The following is a 20,399-nucleotide window of genomic DNA, read 5'->3' on the forward strand; positions in this document are numbered from 1 at the left end:
GCAAATGTTTAATACATAACTTTGCGCCTTTGTTTAACATATTACAAACAGCTTTTCCAAAACAGAAATAATACAGAGCCCAATTCTTCCACTCTTTGTCTGAATACCAGTACTACTGAAGTCAGTGGGATTTTTTTTTTTTTTTTAATACATGAGGGTAAAGTTAAACTGGTCCCCCAGATTACACTCTACTGCTGTTTTGCAGTCCAATAAAATTTGCATTTGAAAATGGTAGAACAATACAGTTAGTCATTAACTGTCATGTTATGTTTCAAATGAAAAAGCCATATCAATAAAATGGATTTAAAACTTCTCACGTTAGTGCCTCAACAAAGGAAGATGCATCCCTAAGTGAGATTCTAATTTAATTCATAAATCACTATTCTCATTATTGATCTCCACTTAAATTCATTTTGGTCCAAGAGTAGCTTTTTGACCCCAGAAAACAGAAATCAGGGACTGTTTTTTCCTTCTTACAGGGAAAAAAAAAAAAGGAAATAAGGTTAAAAAAAAGTAGTCGGACAACTTGTAAGAGCAGCTATCCTGCTCACCTAATTCACTAGCCTACTTCCAATAAAGCTTGTTTTGGGACTGGATGCAAGAAAAAGGACAAATATAAAGTGGTTCTGCCACTGGTACGTCTTGGGTAATTACATATATTATCTATATAAAATATTATCTATAACTACTTTATAATTTTCATTTCTTCCCACCTCATAAAGCAAACAGGATTTGAAAGTCCCATTCAAAAACCACCAGAAGTGCTACTGATTTCCTCATTGACTGAAAACAGTAACTATTCAAAAATGTATACACAGTTTTATCGCTGACTTATATATACACAAGTTTTGGAGGAATGTGGTGAACAGGATCTCTGATTACTACTGCATAACGATGGCCCAATTATGGATGAAATATTACTGTGCTTATATTTTTAATATGGAAACTGGAACCAACCAGATGCATCAGTTATAAAAGCCCTTGAACACCTACTAAATAGGATAGCAACAGCTTCCCTTTTTTTACCTGTTTTTTACCCAGTGACCTACATCTAAAATTACCACAAAGTAACTGGCATGCAGCAAGTTTGGCCTACCCTGTGGCACTGTCTATTTGCTCACACAACAGCACTGACAGGAAAGAGAAAGGATCTAGAACAGTGGGTTGGAAGTAGAGACAACCAGAAGTAGACCATAGCATAGCAGATAAGGTCACTATTTCAAAGGACACGGAAAAAAGCTTGACTTACTACAGCACACTTCCCTCCAGAGCCTAGAGCACCATCCAAGGTTCTGCATTTCATCATTCCTTTCCTTTTCAGATAGAACTGTGAAACCCACTGGCCACAACCTCTGGGCCTGTGCTGCTGGCAAGGTCCTTGCCCTCCCAGTTTGCCACTGTATCCATCCCTAAGGAAGTAGCCAGCCCTTACTGAGCCCTGGGAGCTCAGAAAATGACTAAATGCCCAGGGCTGAGCTGAAATGGGGTTCCTGGGCCCATGGGCAAGGGGTGTGGCTGGAGGCCCCAGGTGAGGCTGGTCAGTGGCCATTAACGCTTATTAGTGCAGTCAAGGCCCTGAAGCATAACCTGTAAAAACTTTGACAGCAAACACCTCTATAAGTTGAACAAAGTATCTGGTATCACAGGGAGACGATTGTACTCTATGCAGAGCAAAGTCTGCATGGCCAACATTTGTGATCCTACTTCAGCATGTTATATACCTACACATGAAATACCAATTATAATACTGGGAATCTGGATCCCTGTGGCATATTTACCCTGAAAGCCAGTATGTCTAACTGGGTTAGACTTCAATTTGCCATAACAGAAGCCTGACTTCTATTTCTACCTAGAAATACAAAGCCTAGCAGAAATATTTAAAGCAGATTGGAAGAAAAAAATCTCACATCCTGGAGGAAATCCATCATAAGGGACTGCAATGTATTCAGCAGGGAAAACCCTCATCTGTAGATCTGAGATGCACGTAGGCACAAACGGGCTGCCAAACATATGTGAATTAAAAATAATTTAGTTCGCATTATTAGTTTCATTTAACATAAAAGTCCTGGGTTTTTAAAGCCACAAGAATCACAAAGTTTTACCTGCTCTTCTCTTCCTGTTTCCATCCTCTTCTCCACAGAGTCCTACAGCGGAAAAAAGCTAGATGAAGTTAATTGTCCAGTAAAAGTACCTTAAATAGAAAGATGGTTACACATTGTAATTCCCTAGAAAATATAACCTTACAAAAAACCCAACTCATTGAGGATTTGCTGTTGATTATAGTGTTTTTGTACAGTGACTATTTCTCCAACATAAAATAAAAACTTTTAGAAAAAAGTTAGCATATAAGATTCTAAGTTACTATTGTACTTGTGCATATAGAATCCATTTCCTGCTCTCTAGGAGCAGAAGGGGATTAGGCCAGGTCCATATGTTTTAAAAGTTAATAAAAAATACAAACGACTCACCTTTAAAAAGCAGGTATCTGTTTTACACATACACAAATGTGTGGTAGTACAATACATCAGGAAAAAAACTCTGCCACATACATAAATGATTTTTAAATTTATTTTTATCTATAAAATAGAACGCTTTTTCTCCTGCTGCTGCCCTCTATTCTTCACATACAGCTTATATACCCCATAATCCTTGACACAATTGTAAAGAGAAAATCATTCCATTATTTCATTGATAAAAATCTGCTTCTTAAAGAAAACACTGGGAAGATTCAGATCTGGAACAAGACTGACCCCTAGTGCTTACCTATTTTATTTGTTAGGTGGTCTTTTTCCTTAGTCAAAAATGACCCTTCTTCAGGACGGGTTCTGCCTATTTGACCTACTGTCATTTGATGGTATGTCATCTGTTCTTACTAAATAACTGTCATCACTTGAGGTAATCAGACAGGCTTTTTTTTTTAAAGCCCAAACACATATAGACGTCAAATACCTTAAGTTCCTAGTGTCCACAGTTAACTACTTCTGTTCACATTTTTGAATGCTGTCTATAACTCTGTAATTAATATATGCTCAGAATGTTTCCCCTCAGCTAATCATCACCTGCCTTGCTTCTCATTAAATATCAGTCCCTGTCTCACAGTATCTTCTGTAACTCGTAACATGTCTCCGGAGTTTGAACTTAGTTATCTTTCCTGTTTTTAATGAGATACAGAATTTATTGCTATTCTCAAGTTAATTTCTGGGAAAACATTAGGTTCACAACAAATGCTTGAAAATTTGGGGAAAATTTCCACTAGAAAAAGATTCAGTCTGGCAGGAACACAAATATGCCTTCCAACAAGTCAGTTATCCACACTATCCATCTTTTCCAACCCTCTTACAGCTGATACAAAACAAAAGGATGTTTCACTAAGAAACAGAGTCTGCAAGTTGGATTCAGCTTAGGTAGTTCACTCAGGGAACTAAGTAACCAGTTACTTAACCAGTTACCTAGTGAACATAATCCCCTTTGTTCCCTAAATCTGTAAAATAGGCAAAAGTGAACTTTAAAATAGGCAAACATATCTCGCTCTAGATACGGTAGCTGAGCATTTTTTTTCTCATTACATGACCATTCTCCAACGGGCTTTTATTACTTTCAGACACAGGCTGAGCTTTCTCGGTTTGCTACCCTAATTGCTTCGGTGTAAGGCTCCCGTTTACAAAATGCAACTATACTCATCTTTCCAGATGATCACGTCCGGAGAGGACTTTGGGAGAATGGCTGAGGGCAGTACCAGAGTTTGTCAGGCTTACTCAACTATTTTGCACCAACATACATTCTGAAAATCCTCTTGCCCGACGCTTCTCCTCAGCTGCAACATGGCTGATACCGAGTCTGCTTCGAAACAGCCGCTCGTGCCGTGAGCGCGCCCCAAGAGGCGGGGGCGACGCCGGCCGCAGCCCTGCACCGCCCCGGCCGCTCCCCTCTCCCTCCCAGCCCGCCCTAGAGGAAGATGGCGGCGCGGCGCTTCCCGCGCGCTGCCCGCCTAACGGCTGCTCCGCCGGGCCGCCCGCCATCGCCCGCCCTCTCAGCAGCGCGGCGCTGCACGGCCCAACCCCAGCCCCGCCTCCAGCGCGCGGAGACGAGCACGCGCCCCCCTCCCCTCCCGCCCACCGGGTTTCTCGCGAGATTAGGAGCGGTACGCGCGCCGAGTTTGAAGCTAGGGGCGCGGGCGCTGCGGCCGTTGCCGGTGCGCGCGCGGCGGCTGGCGGGGGACGGTCTCCGGTGGCGGCCCCGCGGCTGGAGCAGGAGGCGAGGAGCGGCTTGGCTTGGCTTGGCTTGGCTTGGCTGTTGGGCGGGAGCCTCGGTCCGCTTGTGGTGGGCGCTCCTTCCGCCGTTAGGAGCGGGCTTGCCGCCTTAGGGCCCTGTGCGGGAAGAGCAGCTCTCCGCCTTCCCGGGGCGGCTCTGCGCTAAGGGAGTCTGGAGCAGGGGAGTTGTTACGTGACCGTCCCCTTTCTCTGCAGCCATGGGAGCAAAAAAGAAGCTTCTGCAAATCAAAGAAGCCTTTCAGCTGGCCCAGAAGGCTCACCAGAACCACGCGAAACTGGTTGTGGCTTTGAAGAGCACCTATAATCAGGTACGCCTGCTCTCGGGGCGTGCCCGCGGCTGAGAGGAGCGGTGACCCGCCAGGCTGAGGGGGAAATGAGGGCGATCAGCAGGTGCTCTGCTTGTCCTTCAGAGGGCAGGGGGCCTCTGCGGCCTTGTTTCCCCGAAAACAAGCATTGAGGCCAGTATGCCTAAGAAGAGCCCTGCGACTTAAAAAAAAAACCAACAAAAAACCCAAGCCACGCGCTAAACTATTATACACAGTTGTCTCCTGCGAACATGGGTGTAAGAACAGCCCACGGCAGGTATTAATGATGTTGCTGGAAGGTGTTTGGATACCCGAGAAGTAGGTGTGACACAGGATAATAATGGATGAGGGTGTCGATTGTCGTTCTGAAACCTGTTAGCAGGTAAATGTAAACTCCAGAATGGAGCCCAGCGGTCAAGACATAACGCCTGCTGTGGAGTTAAAGCAAAATATTCAGTGAAGAGTGCACAACAGCAGGTGTGCCGTAACTGCTGGCTTTAGTGCTTTAAAAATTTAAATGGAAGCTGTCAATTATAAAACCATTTATTTTATTTTTCTGTGGTACTGCTTTTGAAAGATGAACCAGGTAGTTATCTTCTGTTGTGATTTGATTTTTTTTTTTTTCCCCTTCAGTTGGAAGATAAGGAAGATTTTCATGAAAAATTCATTCATTTCCTTAAGTATGCTATGATAATCTACAGACGGGAACCATCAGTGGAACAAGTGATCAATTTTGTGGCTAAATTTGTTACTTCATTTTATCAAATGGAGGAAGAGGATGGTAGTGAGGAGGGAGAAGAAGATAATTTACTTCTGAATTATGTGTTTAACTTTTTGCTTGAGGTACAGTAACACTTATTATTAAATTTTTAACGTAACAAATGGAAACTTCATGCAGTGGGGAAAACTTGCTGGTGCTTGAGATGATACCTACAAACTAGAACTTAAAAAGTTGGTATTAAAAAATACAAAGAAAAAAACCCCAGCAAGGCAAAACTAGTGCTTTACGAGTAATACCACCCCCCCTCAATAACCCAACAACTGGATTTCAAAAGTTAGACCCGTGAGAAAATATGAACTGTTTTCTTATTTGGCTGTCAGATGTGTCATTATAGGCTTTACTATATGTGCATTTATAAGTGAAATTGTGGAAGTGTTGTGGAAATGAATTTTATACTGTTTCTTTGATAAGTAAAAATATTAAAAGATCTTTCATACAAGTATGGTTGGCATATGTATTATTCTTTTCTGCTTATTGCAAGTGTTATATAGAAAGATCAACAGTTCCAATGGCATGAAAACACAAATAGAATTACATTTTCTTAAACTAGTCTTTTGACAGAAAAATTATTGATCTGGCCAAGATCACTAGTCCTCATTGCTAATTTGTTTTTTTTTCTTTTAATGTTTTGTGGAGACAGTGGTAAGTTAGCTAATGTACTGTAGTCTACATTGAGTGGTAAGCATGTTTTTTCCTTTGTGAGGACTTTGCTAATTATGTGAAGTGCCACTGATTTAGGTGATGGGCCATAATTGTTTTCCAGTTCTGTGACTTTTTGAAGCTTTTGAAATACAGAAGTCCATATTTCATGTACTGTATAGAATATTAACTACTTACGTGTGCATATTAATAGCCTTATGTTGGAAATGAGAAAAGTGTGATTATAAGAATACTTTTTTTTTCTTTCCCTAAGTCTCACAATGCAAACAGCCATGCAGTTAGGTTTCGAACGTGTCAGCTTGTTAATAAGATTTTGGGAAATATGCCAGAGAATGCCCAGATTGATGATGACTTATTTGATAAAATTAATGAAGCAATGCTGATTAGACTTAAAGATAAATTTTCGAATGTGAGAATTCAAGCTGTCTTGGCCCTGTCGAGACTTCAAGATCCTAAGGATGAAAACTGTCCTGTTGTTAACAGTAAGTCGTATTGGGTTTTTTCTTTTTTTTAAGAACATTTGTTGATTTACATTACTTTAAAACATTTTTAAGCATTTTTTTTAAGCATTGAGGAAACAAATCTTAGAGGGTATTCTTGTAATAATTTGTAAACTGTGGAGCTCTTTGGCAGAGGAGGTTGTAGATGCAAGAGTTGTGTATATTCAAGGGGAAAAGACAGAACTGCTTAAAGGAGAGGTCCACTGGGAATTAAATGACAGACAAATCATATTGGGCTCAGGCTATTCTGTGAACTGAATGTAGCTGAAGGATGGTGAGAATAATGGTGTGTTGCGAATTGGGGTGGAGGTGTGATACAGGCTTGCTCGGTTCTTAACTTCTAAGGACCCTTTTGTACTATTAATTGAATTTGCACAAAAACACTTAGAGGAGTAGAGATGATAATAGAAAAACTAATCTTGTCTCAAATTATGGCTGTCTGCCCTATGAGAGGCAAACTGGTTACTGACATGGTTGACCTATGCTTTTTTTGGCGCCCCCCCCCTTTTTTTTTTCCCCCTCCCCGAATCTCATTCATGGATCACTTCCTTTAAGAGATCAGCACCTTTGGTAACCAGGTTTCTTGATGGTTTTTTTTTTTGTGCCATTTGTGGGTTTCTTTGTGTACGGTATGATTCTTGACTAAGCATCTACTTCCATTGCCTCAAGGTAGATGGACTGCAGGTTTGTACCAGCACAGCTGTTATGTAAATTGTGGCCTGATTAAACTTTACGTACAGTCTTTTGTGAAGAGAGTAAGTTAGTCGGGTTTTTTTTGTTGTTAAGGTACCTTCTTTGAAATTATATTTTCTAAGTGTTTGTTTATAAGTTGCTTATTTAGGAGCACATAAATTTCATAGTCAATCATCATCTCACAGAGCAAGAAGATGAATTCAAGTATTCTCTGATGAAATTCTTTTTGTTGTTGCTTTTGATTTTGAAGAAGAGTCAAGAATATAACAAAAAGCATTATGTGAGAGATTTACTATTTGAGTTTTGGTAGGCTTAATGGAGATTGCAGTTTTCCATTTATAGGAAAATTTGAGCATCCACCTCAAAGATAATGACGATGTATAGCCAGTGAATAGAGGTCTTAAGGAGCCAACGTTTGGAAGTTGTTTTTTTTGTTTTGTTTTATTTTTGTCCAGTAAACGACAAAGTGGTTATTTATAGGTGGGATCTAGAGTAGCAATTTTTGGACTTATTAACTGAAGATCCTACTTATGATTGCAAATATTATTTTCATAGTTGAGTTTCTTTTGAGATCATAACTCAGCATGTAATTGCCATAAAAACTTGGTTTTGTGACCCTAAACTATTCCCTAAATTTGTATGAGCTATGCAGGGGTGGGGGAGGGGGTTTAATAACAGCTGCTGATTTTTTTGTTTGTTTGTTAGCATTTTCTATTTTTCTATAATGTTTCAAACTCTTATGAAAACATTATTATGACTATTTTACTTTCAGTTTACAACACATTGCTTGAAAATGATTCAAATTCGGAAGTGAGGCGTGCAGTGCTGTCATGTATTGCTCCATCAGCAAGGACTTTGCCAAAAATTGTAGGCCGCACTATGGATGTAAAGGAAGCTGTCAGGAAGTTGGCATATGAGGTAAATTGGATCACTTAATATTAATTTCAAAGACTGACTTAGGAAAAAGGCTTTAAATCTTTTACTATATTTCACTGGTTAAACACTAAGAATGGTTAAATAATTTATTTTCACTTACCAGAATTTTGAGGGGGAGTGATTTAATACAAGTTTTCAAGTTAAGTTCTGCAGTCAAGTTCAGGGGTTTTGCTTGATAGAAATTACTTTTGTAATAGAACTCAGCTCTTTAGGATCAGACAGTAAAAGTATAAATTACGTATACAATCTGTTGTTTTCTATCTATGCATTTTGTGATGTTTGTGAAGCAATTTTTCTTCTCTGTTATTACATAATAGATAATTAAGTAAAGTTAGGAACACAGCAATACTAGTGTAAAAAAAAAAAATTGCGTATTTTTGGTATTCCAATTTTGAGAAGTATCAACCATTACTTGTGTTTTTATGTAGAAGTAAGGGCAAGAACGTATGCTACCATGTATATTTCTTGTGCAGGCATCTTAGGCAAGATCTTCAAACAAAATGTTCATTTTTTTTCACACAGAACCATCTTCTTTCTTTACTTAGGTTAAATTATGTTTTTTAACTGAATCTCTGCATTAGTAGGCTTTAAGAAAAGTACATACTTGAGTCATTTCATTGCAGGTATTCATTGCTCTTGGAGCTTTAAAGAGAGAGAATAGTTTTCATATCCAGGTGTTGCATTCAAGCAGAGCTGCCAAGCAGCTTGAATTTGTTAACTTTATTCTTACTTATTTTATTTTACATTTTCTTCCATACACAAGAATCTGCTTGTTAATGTATTGGTACAATGCTGATGGTATAGGTTTTACAGGCTTTTATTGACTTACAATTTCTGTGGATGGATAAAACTGAGAGTTTAAAACCACAGGTAGTTAATGAATTTGGTTGTTATCATTTGTAGAAATGCATTTTAATGTCTTAATTTTTTTTAAGGTTTTGGCAGAAAAAGTTCACATGAGAGCTCTTTCAATAGCACAGAGAGTAAAATTATTACAACAAGGACTTAATGACAGATCTGGTAAGAGATCATCTTTCTCAACATCTTAATACAAATGTTTGAGAGAATACTTTCTAATGTTTTGGGGATGATTCACGTGGAAGCTGTGATGGCAATAATAAGGAGCTCAAATGGAGTCATGAGGTACCAGGAAATGTTTAAGCACAAGAAATTCTGCTTGCCGCTTTGGTTTTCCAGTCCCCTTATAGTGGACAAACCAGAAAAGGATTGCACTTTCAAAAAACTTGAAAGCCACTGAGCTCTAAAATAGGACCAAATGCTATTAAAATTAAAAACCAACAATGTAATTATTTAATTCAGTGTATTTTGAAACATGTTTCATTACAGAAACTTTTTTAACTAATAAATATACTGAAGAATTGAAATGTAAACATCAATATCAGTTTGATAATTGTTTGAAAATGATATAAAGAGCCATTCAGAATGCACCCATAATTGTGTGTGGTGGTGTTGCCAAAAGATCAAAAGGTCACATGCCTGTGAGTGAGACAATTTTGGCCTGCCTACATAGAACGCGGCTTTTTTTTACAACAGCAGCAATTATATACATGAATTTCACAATAAAAGCTGCCAGTTTTACTAAGTGCTACTGTGTTATCCACATACTTTGTTTGGAAAGTCTGTACTAAGTCCTGTTGAATTTTACTCTGAGAATTTTCCTTGCTTAGTGATGTGCTGCTTTTGAACTGAGAAATATGACCTATATGGATATTCACTTGGAGGACAAGACAAAAGTACTATGTTCATTGGTAACTGGAGCTCTTAAAGGCGTGTCATGTATGCATGTGTTTTTATTGATCTACCTTTCTTTTTTGCTAGTGGGGGATCATGTTAGTATGTTCTTGACAGCAAAGGAAGACAGGATCAGCTGAGTGTTTTCTTATGCTGTATAGAACTACACTTAAAAAGAAATCCTCCTTCTGTATAATAAGTTTTAATTAGCGTTTTTCCCCACCTATCCTGAATTGTTCTATAGTAGTATAATGAAGTTTGTCAGGTTTTGTTTTTGAAGTCCATAGTTTTTCAGCCTATGTTCTGAATTACTATTTCTTATCAGTATACTAGTTTGTTGTTTGACCTAACTAGCTGCTTCTTGTCTGCTGGCTGCCACTCCTCTCCCTGCCCTGCCCCCCCCCCCCCCCCCCCCCCCCCCCCCCATACTTGGTCTTGACAGATAATTCTTTTGACTTAGGGTGAATGCATTTCTATTTTAGTAATCTTTCCAAACTGGGGGAGAAGCTACCTTCACTATTTTTTCCTGTGATCCTTCATTTGTCAGGAAAAAGGATTTTTTGTTTTCCCTTACTGAGAAGGTACAGCCTTTCTACATGGCCTATATTTCAGTGACATTAAGGTGTTCAACATAAAGAACTGCCTTCTTTTACGATCCAGAGCAGATACTTTCTCTGTTGATGTCTATCTCTTCCTTAGGATGATTTGTCATCCCAGCTATTGAGGACTTGCTCTTTTTCTTAACACCTAGAATCACAAGGGAAAATATCTGCCAGAGTATGTAGTCTCACTGGTATCATTGATATCATATGCTCTTTGCTGGGCAAAAGAGGTTTAAGTTCCAAATTGGCTGCATTTATATATACATCTGCTAGTATTCCCTCATTTTGATCTATTTTGCAAATTCTGTAACCTTGAATATGTATATCGAATTTGCATATCTGAGTAACTCCCAAGATAACAAGAGAGGAACCTGCTCATTCAAGGTTGCTAGGTTGAAATTTTGGATGTTTTTCCACATTGGCTTCAGAACAAGGGTTTATAATTAAACAAGACCTAGAAGACATAATCCAGATTCTGCTTAGTTCTACTTTTCAGGGTGTATTCAGCTGTCAATTCTCCACTCATTCTCTTTCATTCTACTACATTCTACTAGTTTATGCTTTTTGCCTTCTTGGAGAGGTTTCTCATTCTTAGGGCCTTAATTTAGCCCTTTCAAGGCCTTTTTACAGCTCTTTGAACTCTTGACTATATTTAAATGCTGTCTTTATTATAATAAGTTACATATAAGAGGAAAGATGAATATTGTCAGTATGTGTGGACTTTGTTTCCCTTATATTAGATATTGTTTTCTAAAAGGTCTTAAGAGCATACTTGTGTCACTCCCTAGTTACTATGTTTTTACTTCCACCAGACTGTTAGCCTTTCTACTTCCCTGCTTAAATCTGTGTGTATGTATTAATGATGTACGTATTCTAGACGTTCCCATAAATACTTTGTTCCTTGATTAAATAGTACTCTACTGATCTAGAAACTATTTGTTCATTGTGGCAATGGGGAGGAGGGACTTAAAATATCTTTATGTAAATTTCATAATCCAGTTGAATAATTGAATTAACACAAGACTTCCATGTGACAGTTCAGACTAAAGGTCTGTACAGTAGTATCCTGCCTCCAAAAGTGGCCAATTCCTAAATGCCTGAAACAGAGCAAGTATATAACAATGCTTCCCTAGAATACTTCCTTACTCTACAAGCATTCATGGTTTATAGATTTTCTGGGTTGAGGTGCTGTCTTTAGATGTAACAGTTTTTGGATAGAGGGTTTTTTTTTTTATTGCCTGTGGGGGGAAAAAATATGTTGCCTGAAAAATGTAGTAGTGCTCCATAGGTGGTAGTTCTTTATACAGTTGAAAGAAAAAAAAAATGCAGCAGTTAATAACTTCTTTCCAAAAAGCCTTCTAGAGAAAAATGATTTGTGAAAGTATGTTGAAAACTTTGTATTTTTTGACCTTTATCATTTTAAACTATTTAAATTCCTGTATTATTAGATGCTGTTAAGGAGGTAATGAAGAAGAAGCTGCTTCAAGCCTGGTTACGATTGACTGAAGGGGATGTTTTGGAATTGCTTCATCGACTGGATGTGGAAAACTGCCCAGAAGTGGCCATCCCAGTACTAAATGCTGTGTTTTCATTATCTCCACTTCATGACTTTGTTCAGAATTGTAAAAACCTTGACAGCAGGTATGCAGATCAGTTTCATTTCCAAAAGATGACTATTTTGTATAAGAATATTAAATTAAAGGTTATATCTAAATGAGGAGCAGAGTAACTATTACCTGTGATAAAAGGCTGATATTGTGGTGTAAGCCATGATGTCTCACTGGTATTTGTGTACTTAAATGTTTTGGATATGCTTTTTTCTTTTTTAGAAGATCTGTGTTCACCAGCTGAAAATGACTGTGCCAGATAAGCAAGAGGAAAAAATGAAAAATGTCTTTGACTTCTTGTTTCCTGAACACCCCAAAAATCACTCTTAAATTCTAAGAGGAGGCAGTAAATTAATCGACTAAACAAGCTTTTCTATGAGTAATAGCTTAGAGTCTAATTTGGTTTATTTCCTGTACTGTCTGTACAGCTTACAATAAAGGCGATGCTCTAGTTTACTCCTACAACTGTAATTTTCTCTCTTCTTTTAACCTGTGGTACTGAAAAAGCTTCTTTTCTCCCGTTCCTCCTCCCTCTCAGTAATGCTTCTGGTCTTTCTCGCACATTGGCTAGTCCTCTTTGGCTTCCCTCTATCCTTTTTGCTGACCTAGAGGCAGCGCAATTTGGGGCTGATTCAGTTATCCATGAACTGTTTGGAGAATCAATCAGAATGGAATTATTAGGCTTGTGTTTCAGCCTTCTTTTGGAGGTATTTTGCTCATATTAACAGAGCTTGACAGAAGTTGGTATCTTAGAGGCTTATTTTCCTGTGTTAATGTTTGGTAGAATTTGACTAAGCGAGTTCCTAAGCTATGAAGAAGATGGCGTGATGAATATTAAGATCCATAAAGCAAAAATGAAGGGGGGAAGAAAAGAAGAAATTAGAAGCTGTAGGAAATTGCGAAGGGAGGCAAAAAGGTGTGAGAAGAAACAGCTCAAGTTAATTGAGGCAACCAGAGTGGAATGATTATTAACAGTGGTAGGAGTCTAATCTCAAATCATAAACTTAAATGACAAATTGTCACTGATTAAAAAGTGATAACAAAATCTTATTCTGTGTTTTGGTGGAAAATGTGTAATGTCATCATATGAAGTGTCCTGCATTCTAGTAGTAGCTTATGACAGATGTTTTGAAATCAGTAGATGCTACATGCATTGCACTCCGCAGCTGTAGATGTGTGCCTGTGTGGCTTTAAAAAGCATCAGTAATAGTGAAATAACTTTCTTACAGCCTCTGGAAATGTGCCAATATCTTAAGAGGTTCAAAGGAAAAAATTATATAGTTATGGACTTGTCAGTCTGACTTTGACCCTGCATGAAATGAGGCTTCCATTCTGAAAGACTGGGCTAACTGAGAATTTTTTTAAGTAGATCATCTGTTAGACTAATGACCTTTTGAGAAGTGAGTGAAATTTTTCAGCTTGTAGTGAGGTTATTTGATTTATGGAAAATATTAGGCTTGTTCTTGTATGATGTTTCTGTCTACAGCTTGAGTGATGCAGTATCAGTATGATAAATGCTTAGATCTTTGAAGTCTATGATTTCTGTTTGTTAAATTTACTTTTAAATAAAGACTTGTCAGGTTAATGGGAAGCCATCAAATGATCAATTTTCATCTACATGTTGCTGGGGTTTTTTTGTTTTCTTTTTTTTATGTGTGAGGGACCTAAAAGAAAAACAAAATTGCTGTTGATAGTTTGCAAGTAAAATGGGATTCAAAGGAGTGAAAGGTACCACTGACAGTGATACTCTGTCTTTTCTGTTTTGAGGTAGAATTAATGCACAACTTAATGTTCTGCTTCTGAAAACAAAGATTATATGCCATGCTTAGCATGGAAAAGACTATGAATTTAAAAAGGAGTGGGAGTCCTATGACTGGTAAACGGAGGATGAGCTTACAGAGATGCTGAGAAGCAGTTCTATTACTTTTTGCATTTGACATACTATGATTGCTACTTGAATATTGTGTGAAGGTCTTGTATTAAGAACGAAAGAAAGAATTCATAAACAGAAGCTGAAAAATAATTTAATGCAGTTGTTGCATTTCTGCAGATTAATGGAGTTCAGTTTTCCAGACTTGTACAGTGATAACAATGTTTCATAGAGTTAAAGTACTTGGGTGGTTGCTCTAGGAGATCTGAAGGGCTAAGCAGAATCTTTCTGCAAACTGATATGAACAGCCTTGCTTTAAAATACTGAGAAGTGCAACGTAGTGACGGGCTCAGGGAGCTCTGTGTCCTCACTTAAGAAAGAGGAGGTTATTTTTGTCAGTCTTAAGTATTTCTGTGGGGAATACCTTTGACAGGATTTTATTTTCATCTTAGGAAATAATCTATTTCTGTGCATTTGTTGTCTTTGACCCTATTTTATTTATCTCTCTGTATTTATTTATTTATTTTTGTTTAGAAAACTGATTCCACTGGAAGACTTAACAGCTGAGAATGTGTTATATTGGAGATGTCTTTGTGAATATCTAAAATCAAAAGGTGAAGAAGGTGAAGATTTACTAGAACAGATGTTGCCAGAAACAGCTATATATGCAGATTATTTATTAAGGTACGTTGCATTTAAAAATAAATCTCTTGCCACTAAAATAGATTTTTTTTTTTTTTTTTTTTTTTTTTTTTTAAAGTAGAGAATATTTCTTTTATTCAACTATTCCGGTTTCCTCTAAAGCCAAAGTTGTGCTTGAACAGTGATTTTTAAAATTTTTTTTAAGATTTTTGAGAGGATTTATTTCTTTTAAACAAAACCTGTAAAAAGCAAACCTATAACTTGAGAACAATTTTTGGAATGTCCTTTCTGAATTATCAGCAAGATGGACTGCTAGATCAATAGCATATAATTCTTTGCCATTTAAGATAATAGAATAATTCTTCTGTAATATGCAGCTATCCTTTGTCCATCTGTTGTTATGCAGGTTGCTGTGTGTTTGCAAAGTGCTTGCAGAAAGAGGTTTTTAGAGCTCGCAGAAACCAATACTTTTTTCATTGTTGTAATTTGTGAAAATAAAATAAAACTTGGCTGCTGTCCTCAAGAGAAGTGTTTTTGAAACTGAAAGTTCATTCCCTTCTCTTTCCCTTGCTCAGGCAGGCATGCTTCCCAGAAACTTATGTTTGAAGGCAGTGATAGAGCTGCTAAATGAGCCAATTACAGAACATTTAATCAGGGGAAAAAAATGAATGTTTTGTTAAGTCAATCTTTTTACCAAAGTGAAGAAAGGTAAATTTTTTGTCTCAGTGGGATACTTTAGTCTTAACATAAAATTTGAACAGAATTTATGTTTGTGAGCATGGAGAATGCTGAGAAATCTTAACTGAGGTATTGTACTTGCAAAATGTAGAGTGAAGCTTTCTGAAATGATTATAAATCAGATCTGCTGAAAAATGCGTTGTTTTGATAGATGCTTCCAATTAAAAACATGCATATTCTTTTCTCACTTCAGTGGGTGTAGTATACTAGTAGTACTTATAGAAATCATTGCTACCTTTCAATGTGGAATGTGCTAACATGTTTCATAAGCATTTAATAAATGAAGTGTCGGTGCTTCCTTAATTTTGAAATGTGGATCCAGTCTGGTGGGTGTAAATGTATTCATTCATAATTAATTTAAGAGTCCATAAAACATTTGTTCTCCAAAAAAAAGGTTTTCTTTTTTCCATCCGATCTTACTCAAAATGCCTTCAATTACCTTCCCTTTCAGGCAGAGGCTGAGTAAGATTAATTAGGTTTGCTAGTACTTGTTTGTAGTATCAGCTATTAAATTATTCATTGATGAGCTGTGCCACCAATTGTTTCAGGTAAGATTTGCAATTGTACAATCCAAGTCTTTATTTGCACTGTGAGTGTATCAGTTAGGAGGAGCAAGAAACTCGAAGTCATTGATACTTAAGAAAAAATGCAGGATTGTAAGCTTCATTTAGATATTTCACTGTTATCTGGTGCAGGTAACATTATTGTTAAATGATCAGAAACAGCTGCCGACATTGCAATTTCAGATGTTCTTAAATAGTAGCTACATGCAAAGTTTTTGTCCTAACTTTGAAGAAATGTTTAAAATTTGCTAACTTTAATGAGCTGTTGCTGAAAAGTATCTGCAAAGCTGTGGTAAAAATAAGTATATTTTTCACAGGTCATATCAGTATTTGAATTTCATATATTACATTATATTCAGTATTGAATTTTGTACACTATATGTTTCACTCTAGATTTTCTGAACATGCATGCTCTCATTGATGGATAAAATTTTGATGAAGAATGACTCTAGAAAAATAAAGAAACGGAACAAACTGATTATTCTCTTCATGCTATGTGGCTGAGTGTATCTGACAACAGATTGTTGTTCTTCCGTGATGGCATACTTGATCATCTAAAGAATTTAAAATTCACTGCACACTTTAATGATTTTCTTGTATTTTGTCTTGTAGACAATATAACACTTCTGAACATGTAGAAGAACATAGTACCTAAATAAGCAGAAAAATGCTAGTTGTATATATGAAAAATGGTGCACGTATACATTTATTTCTAAGATGCTGCCTTTATGCAGGGGTACAGAACTGAAATCACATGTACAAGCATAACTTGTCATTTTCTGTTTCTTACTGTTTTGCATTCTCAAACAAGGGATTTGTTTAATGAAGTGCATTATTTTTAAACTGTACATTAATTCATATAAATAACTTTCTGGAACTATTAATCTATGAAAAGGAGAACGCACATTAATTTTTAAGGTTTGTAACTAAAGTAACCACTTGTTTACACAGGACAGGAAAGTGGTGGTTTTTGGGGGGGGGGGAGGAGTGTTTGTGTTTTGGTTTGGTTTGGTTTTTTTCACTTTCCAACGATGATTCTGAATGTAATTATATGTGTTCTGTTTGGATTCAGTTATCTTCAAAATATGCCAGTTCTTAGTGAAGAAGAAAGAGAAGACTTTACTTGTTTTGAAAACCTGATGACAAAAGAATTTATAGGCCAGCAACTGATTCTTATCATAGGCTGCATGGATACCACGGAAGAGGGAGGAAGGTAAACTTAAATATAAAATCTGTGTTATTAAGCTTATGGCACTCATAAGCCTGTGGACAGGCATAGAGTCTATGTTGGGGAAAATAACCAGATCAAATAGACAAAATACAGTTCCAGTGCTAGCTGGAAAGAAAGGCACAGCTTCTCTAATGGAATTGTTCCCAAAAGTGTGCCAAATATAGTCTGCTTACTTTTATGGAAAAATGAGTTTTAATGCAGATACAACATTGCTTGGGGAGAACAAATTCAGTTGTTTTCATAATGTATTCTTGAAATTATGAAGTGACAAGACTGTTCATTTGGAACGTAGTATATAAAAAATAAAAGGAGATAAATGGATTACTTCTCAGCAGATGACTTACAGTAAGTAGCCTGTGTGTTTCTTATGTTTTTAAGCCCAGCCTACTAAGGCCTAAAAGGTACAGACGTTTTAGATGCCAAGCTGAATTGGACTGTTAACTGAGTCATTGCTATAATTTGAACAGCCTTTTGATGTGAAGTAATAAGAGTGAATAAATTTGGAAGTTCATACTATCACAGGCATTTTATGAAAAATTGCAGTTATGATAGTACAAACACAGCAATAATTTCAAACTCTCAGTGGAATGCATTATATGTATGCCAGACTGGCAGGATAGTGTAACTTGTAATTTTTTTTTTAGTTTCCAGCCAGATAATTTCTATGAAAGCATTCTACAGTATTGATACTCTGACTGTTTTCTGCTGGTATGACCTTTCATTGGATAGTAGTGACACCTGATTAAAATATGCAGCATTTTCTAATCAAGAGAAATCAGGTAAAATCAGGAAAAGACAAACATTGCTAAGTAAGAAAATATATTCAGCAGTTAATATAGCTATAGAGAAGTTTCTCTTATAATGTATTATAAAGTCTTCATCACAGTAACTCAAAGTGAGTAAAATATTAATTCTTATGTCTTCCATTTTCTTGAATAAGCAAACAGATTGTTTGGGTTTTTTTTCTCTTTAATGCAGAAAGCATCTGTTAGTTACTTTACAAAAGATTCTCATTCTACCTACAACTTCAGCAGCCCTTATATCTCTGCTTGTGGAAAGATTACTCAGTATTGTTAAGGATGATGACAGAAGGATTCAAATTGTAAGTAATTCTAAAGGCTCATTGTTTTCTAGGCTCTGCCTTCCCTGTATATCAAACAGCCTTTATGAAGCATTGTAACAGAAATATCAGTAGTTAAAATACTTTTAGTTTGGAAAAGCATTTATGGTTCTACCCCTTCTCCTTCCCCTCCCCCCTGCCTTTTTTTTTTTTTTTTTTTTTTTTTAGCATAGTTGCATTTTGTGGTTGTCTAAAGATCTTTATCTTTAGAGATTTGGCTGGTGTTGTAAATGTAATACTCAAGTTAGGAAAGTATTACACTTTGACAGCCTGTTTCAGAATCCTTTGTCATATTAGATCCAAATAGTTTTGACTAAAACATTCAAAGTGAGGATAATGTACATTTCCAGGTTTCAAATTTCTCTTCCCTCCCTGTAGCTGAGATAGAGACTAAAAACCCTTATACAAAAAGTATTTTATATAGTAGAGTCTTTATATACAGCATAATTATTTAAACTTGACTCCTGAAAAACAGATCTTCGTTTTTGCTCAACTATTTTAAATGAACCCTGGACTTAAGGACAGAGCCCACTTTTGGAAAACCTCAGTCCAGTGGGTAAAGCTAGGATATAGGTTTGTTACATGATTACGATGGAAGAACTATGGTAATCTTAGCATTATAGTACAATAGTAATAGTAAACGTGTGCATTTCTATTATTCCTGTGAAATACACTGCTTCAATACATTCCATTGATTTGGTACAGCTTGAGAGGAAGTTAAAGTTAAACTGAGGTGATCTGATACAAGATAAATCAAATTAAGACTATCCTGTCTCATTCAGTCTTTAGTTTTCCTCATGTTTCATCTCATTTTTTTTATTGATGTAATGAGTCTGACTTTAAAGAAAACCCCTAACCAACTGAAAAACTCTCAGCCTAGTTCTGCTTCTAGTTCTATGCATGTATTTGGCTTGAAATTAAACTGCTTACGTGGCTTCTTATACTACATATGGTGGTTTATAGACCTTTAAATGCTAGTGCTTAGTTGTATTTTGAATGAAGTAGTAACGGATGAAAAACCTTACTCTTGTTACCAGTAATTCTTTTTAAAGCATGTGTTCAGATCTAGAGGAGATGGTGCCTGTGAACTGTTGGCATGGAAACTGCTTAACTTATTCATGGATATACAGTCTTCTATTTTCTTGCTTACCTGGCTAAATGGTAGAAAACACTAGACTTTCATGGTTAGACTATGTGTTGTCAAATTGAAGATTTATTTGCAGTGAATTAGCTGTTAAGGAAAACTACACGGATGTTCAATACTTTTTCAGAAGGATGGTATTTTAAATTTGGAAAAGTTAAATGCTTAGTATCTGATATCTGAGCTGAAATTAATGGCACTAATATACTGTGTGTAACAATAGATTGCAGAAATTATATCAGAAGTTCGTGAGCCACTTGTTACAGTCGACCAGCCTGTTGATGTTGCTGAAATAAGAAAGCGGGAGCTTAAGGTAAGCAGATCTTAGTCAACAAGAAAAATATTTTCTTAAGCATATCCATCTAGTAAGAGTTTTATATAGTAGAGTATTATCAGCTAGTGTCAATAGTGTATTGTTGGCTAATACCACGAAGGTTATGGTATTATATTATCTCTTTACTTTGTATTTCAGTTGGCTGAAATAAAAGTGAAACTTTTTGAAGCAAAAGAAGCTTTGGAAGAGTGCATTACTCTGCAGGATTTTAACAGAGCATCAGTATTAAAAGAGAAAATAACTGAGTTGGAACACAGAAAAAATGATCTGATAAAAGAGGCAGAGCAACCTGAAATTAAAGAAATGCGTGTGGAGAAGGTCTCTTCCCTTCCTGTATTCCTAAGTGCTGGTTATGTTTTGATGTTTATTCATAGTTTTAAAAGAAAGCGTAGTTTGGCCTTGTATCATCTAAATTTTTAAAATTGGAAATGAACATTTATGGCATTAGTATTCTCCTTCTGCATGTATAGAAGCTGATAGTATACTCAAGCAAAAAATGAATTGCAGTTAAACTGCTCTTTTGTCCTTGAGTAACTAAAGAATTCTAAAATGGTCTTGTTTTTACTGCTTTTACTCTTAACTAACTGAAAACATGAACCTGAATCTCTTTTCATCATAGTTTAGAGACAGATTTTGATTAATATTCTTGCACA

General features: G+C 36.6%; 1 protein-coding gene across 2 annotated transcripts in view; it reads left to right on the forward strand.

Moving 5' to 3' along the window:
- The first annotated feature begins 4,350 nt into the window (after positions 1–4,350).
- NCAPG (non-SMC condensin I complex subunit G) overlaps positions 4,351–20,399 on the forward strand; it is a 32,025-nt gene continuing 15,976 nt past the window's right edge. For both annotated transcript variants that reach the window (XR_007766357.1, XM_050895685.1), the window contains exons 1-11: positions 4,351–4,579; positions 5,210–5,419; positions 6,271–6,499; positions 7,983–8,128; positions 9,082–9,166; positions 11,949–12,141; positions 14,512–14,661; positions 16,993–17,133; positions 18,130–18,253; positions 19,636–19,725; positions 19,885–20,064. Coding sequence is in view for 1 of the 2 variants with exons in the window: in XM_050895685.1 (XP_050751642.1) it covers positions 4,469–4,579; positions 5,210–5,419; positions 6,271–6,499; positions 7,983–8,128; positions 9,082–9,166; positions 11,949–12,141; positions 14,512–14,661; positions 16,993–17,133; positions 18,130–18,253; positions 19,636–19,725; positions 19,885–20,064 (1,659 nt within the window). In the remaining variant the exon portion in view is untranslated. The remainder of the gene's footprint in view (positions 4,580–5,209; positions 5,420–6,270; positions 6,500–7,982; positions 8,129–9,081; positions 9,167–11,948; positions 12,142–14,511; positions 14,662–16,992; positions 17,134–18,129; positions 18,254–19,635; positions 19,726–19,884; positions 20,065–20,399) is intronic.

The sequence above is a fragment of the Gymnogyps californianus genome, chromosome 4 (genome assembly GCF_018139145.2).
Source record: "Gymnogyps californianus isolate 813 chromosome 4, ASM1813914v2, whole genome shotgun sequence".
NCBI classification, from domain to species: Eukaryota; Metazoa; Chordata; class Aves; order Accipitriformes; family Cathartidae; genus Gymnogyps; species Gymnogyps californianus.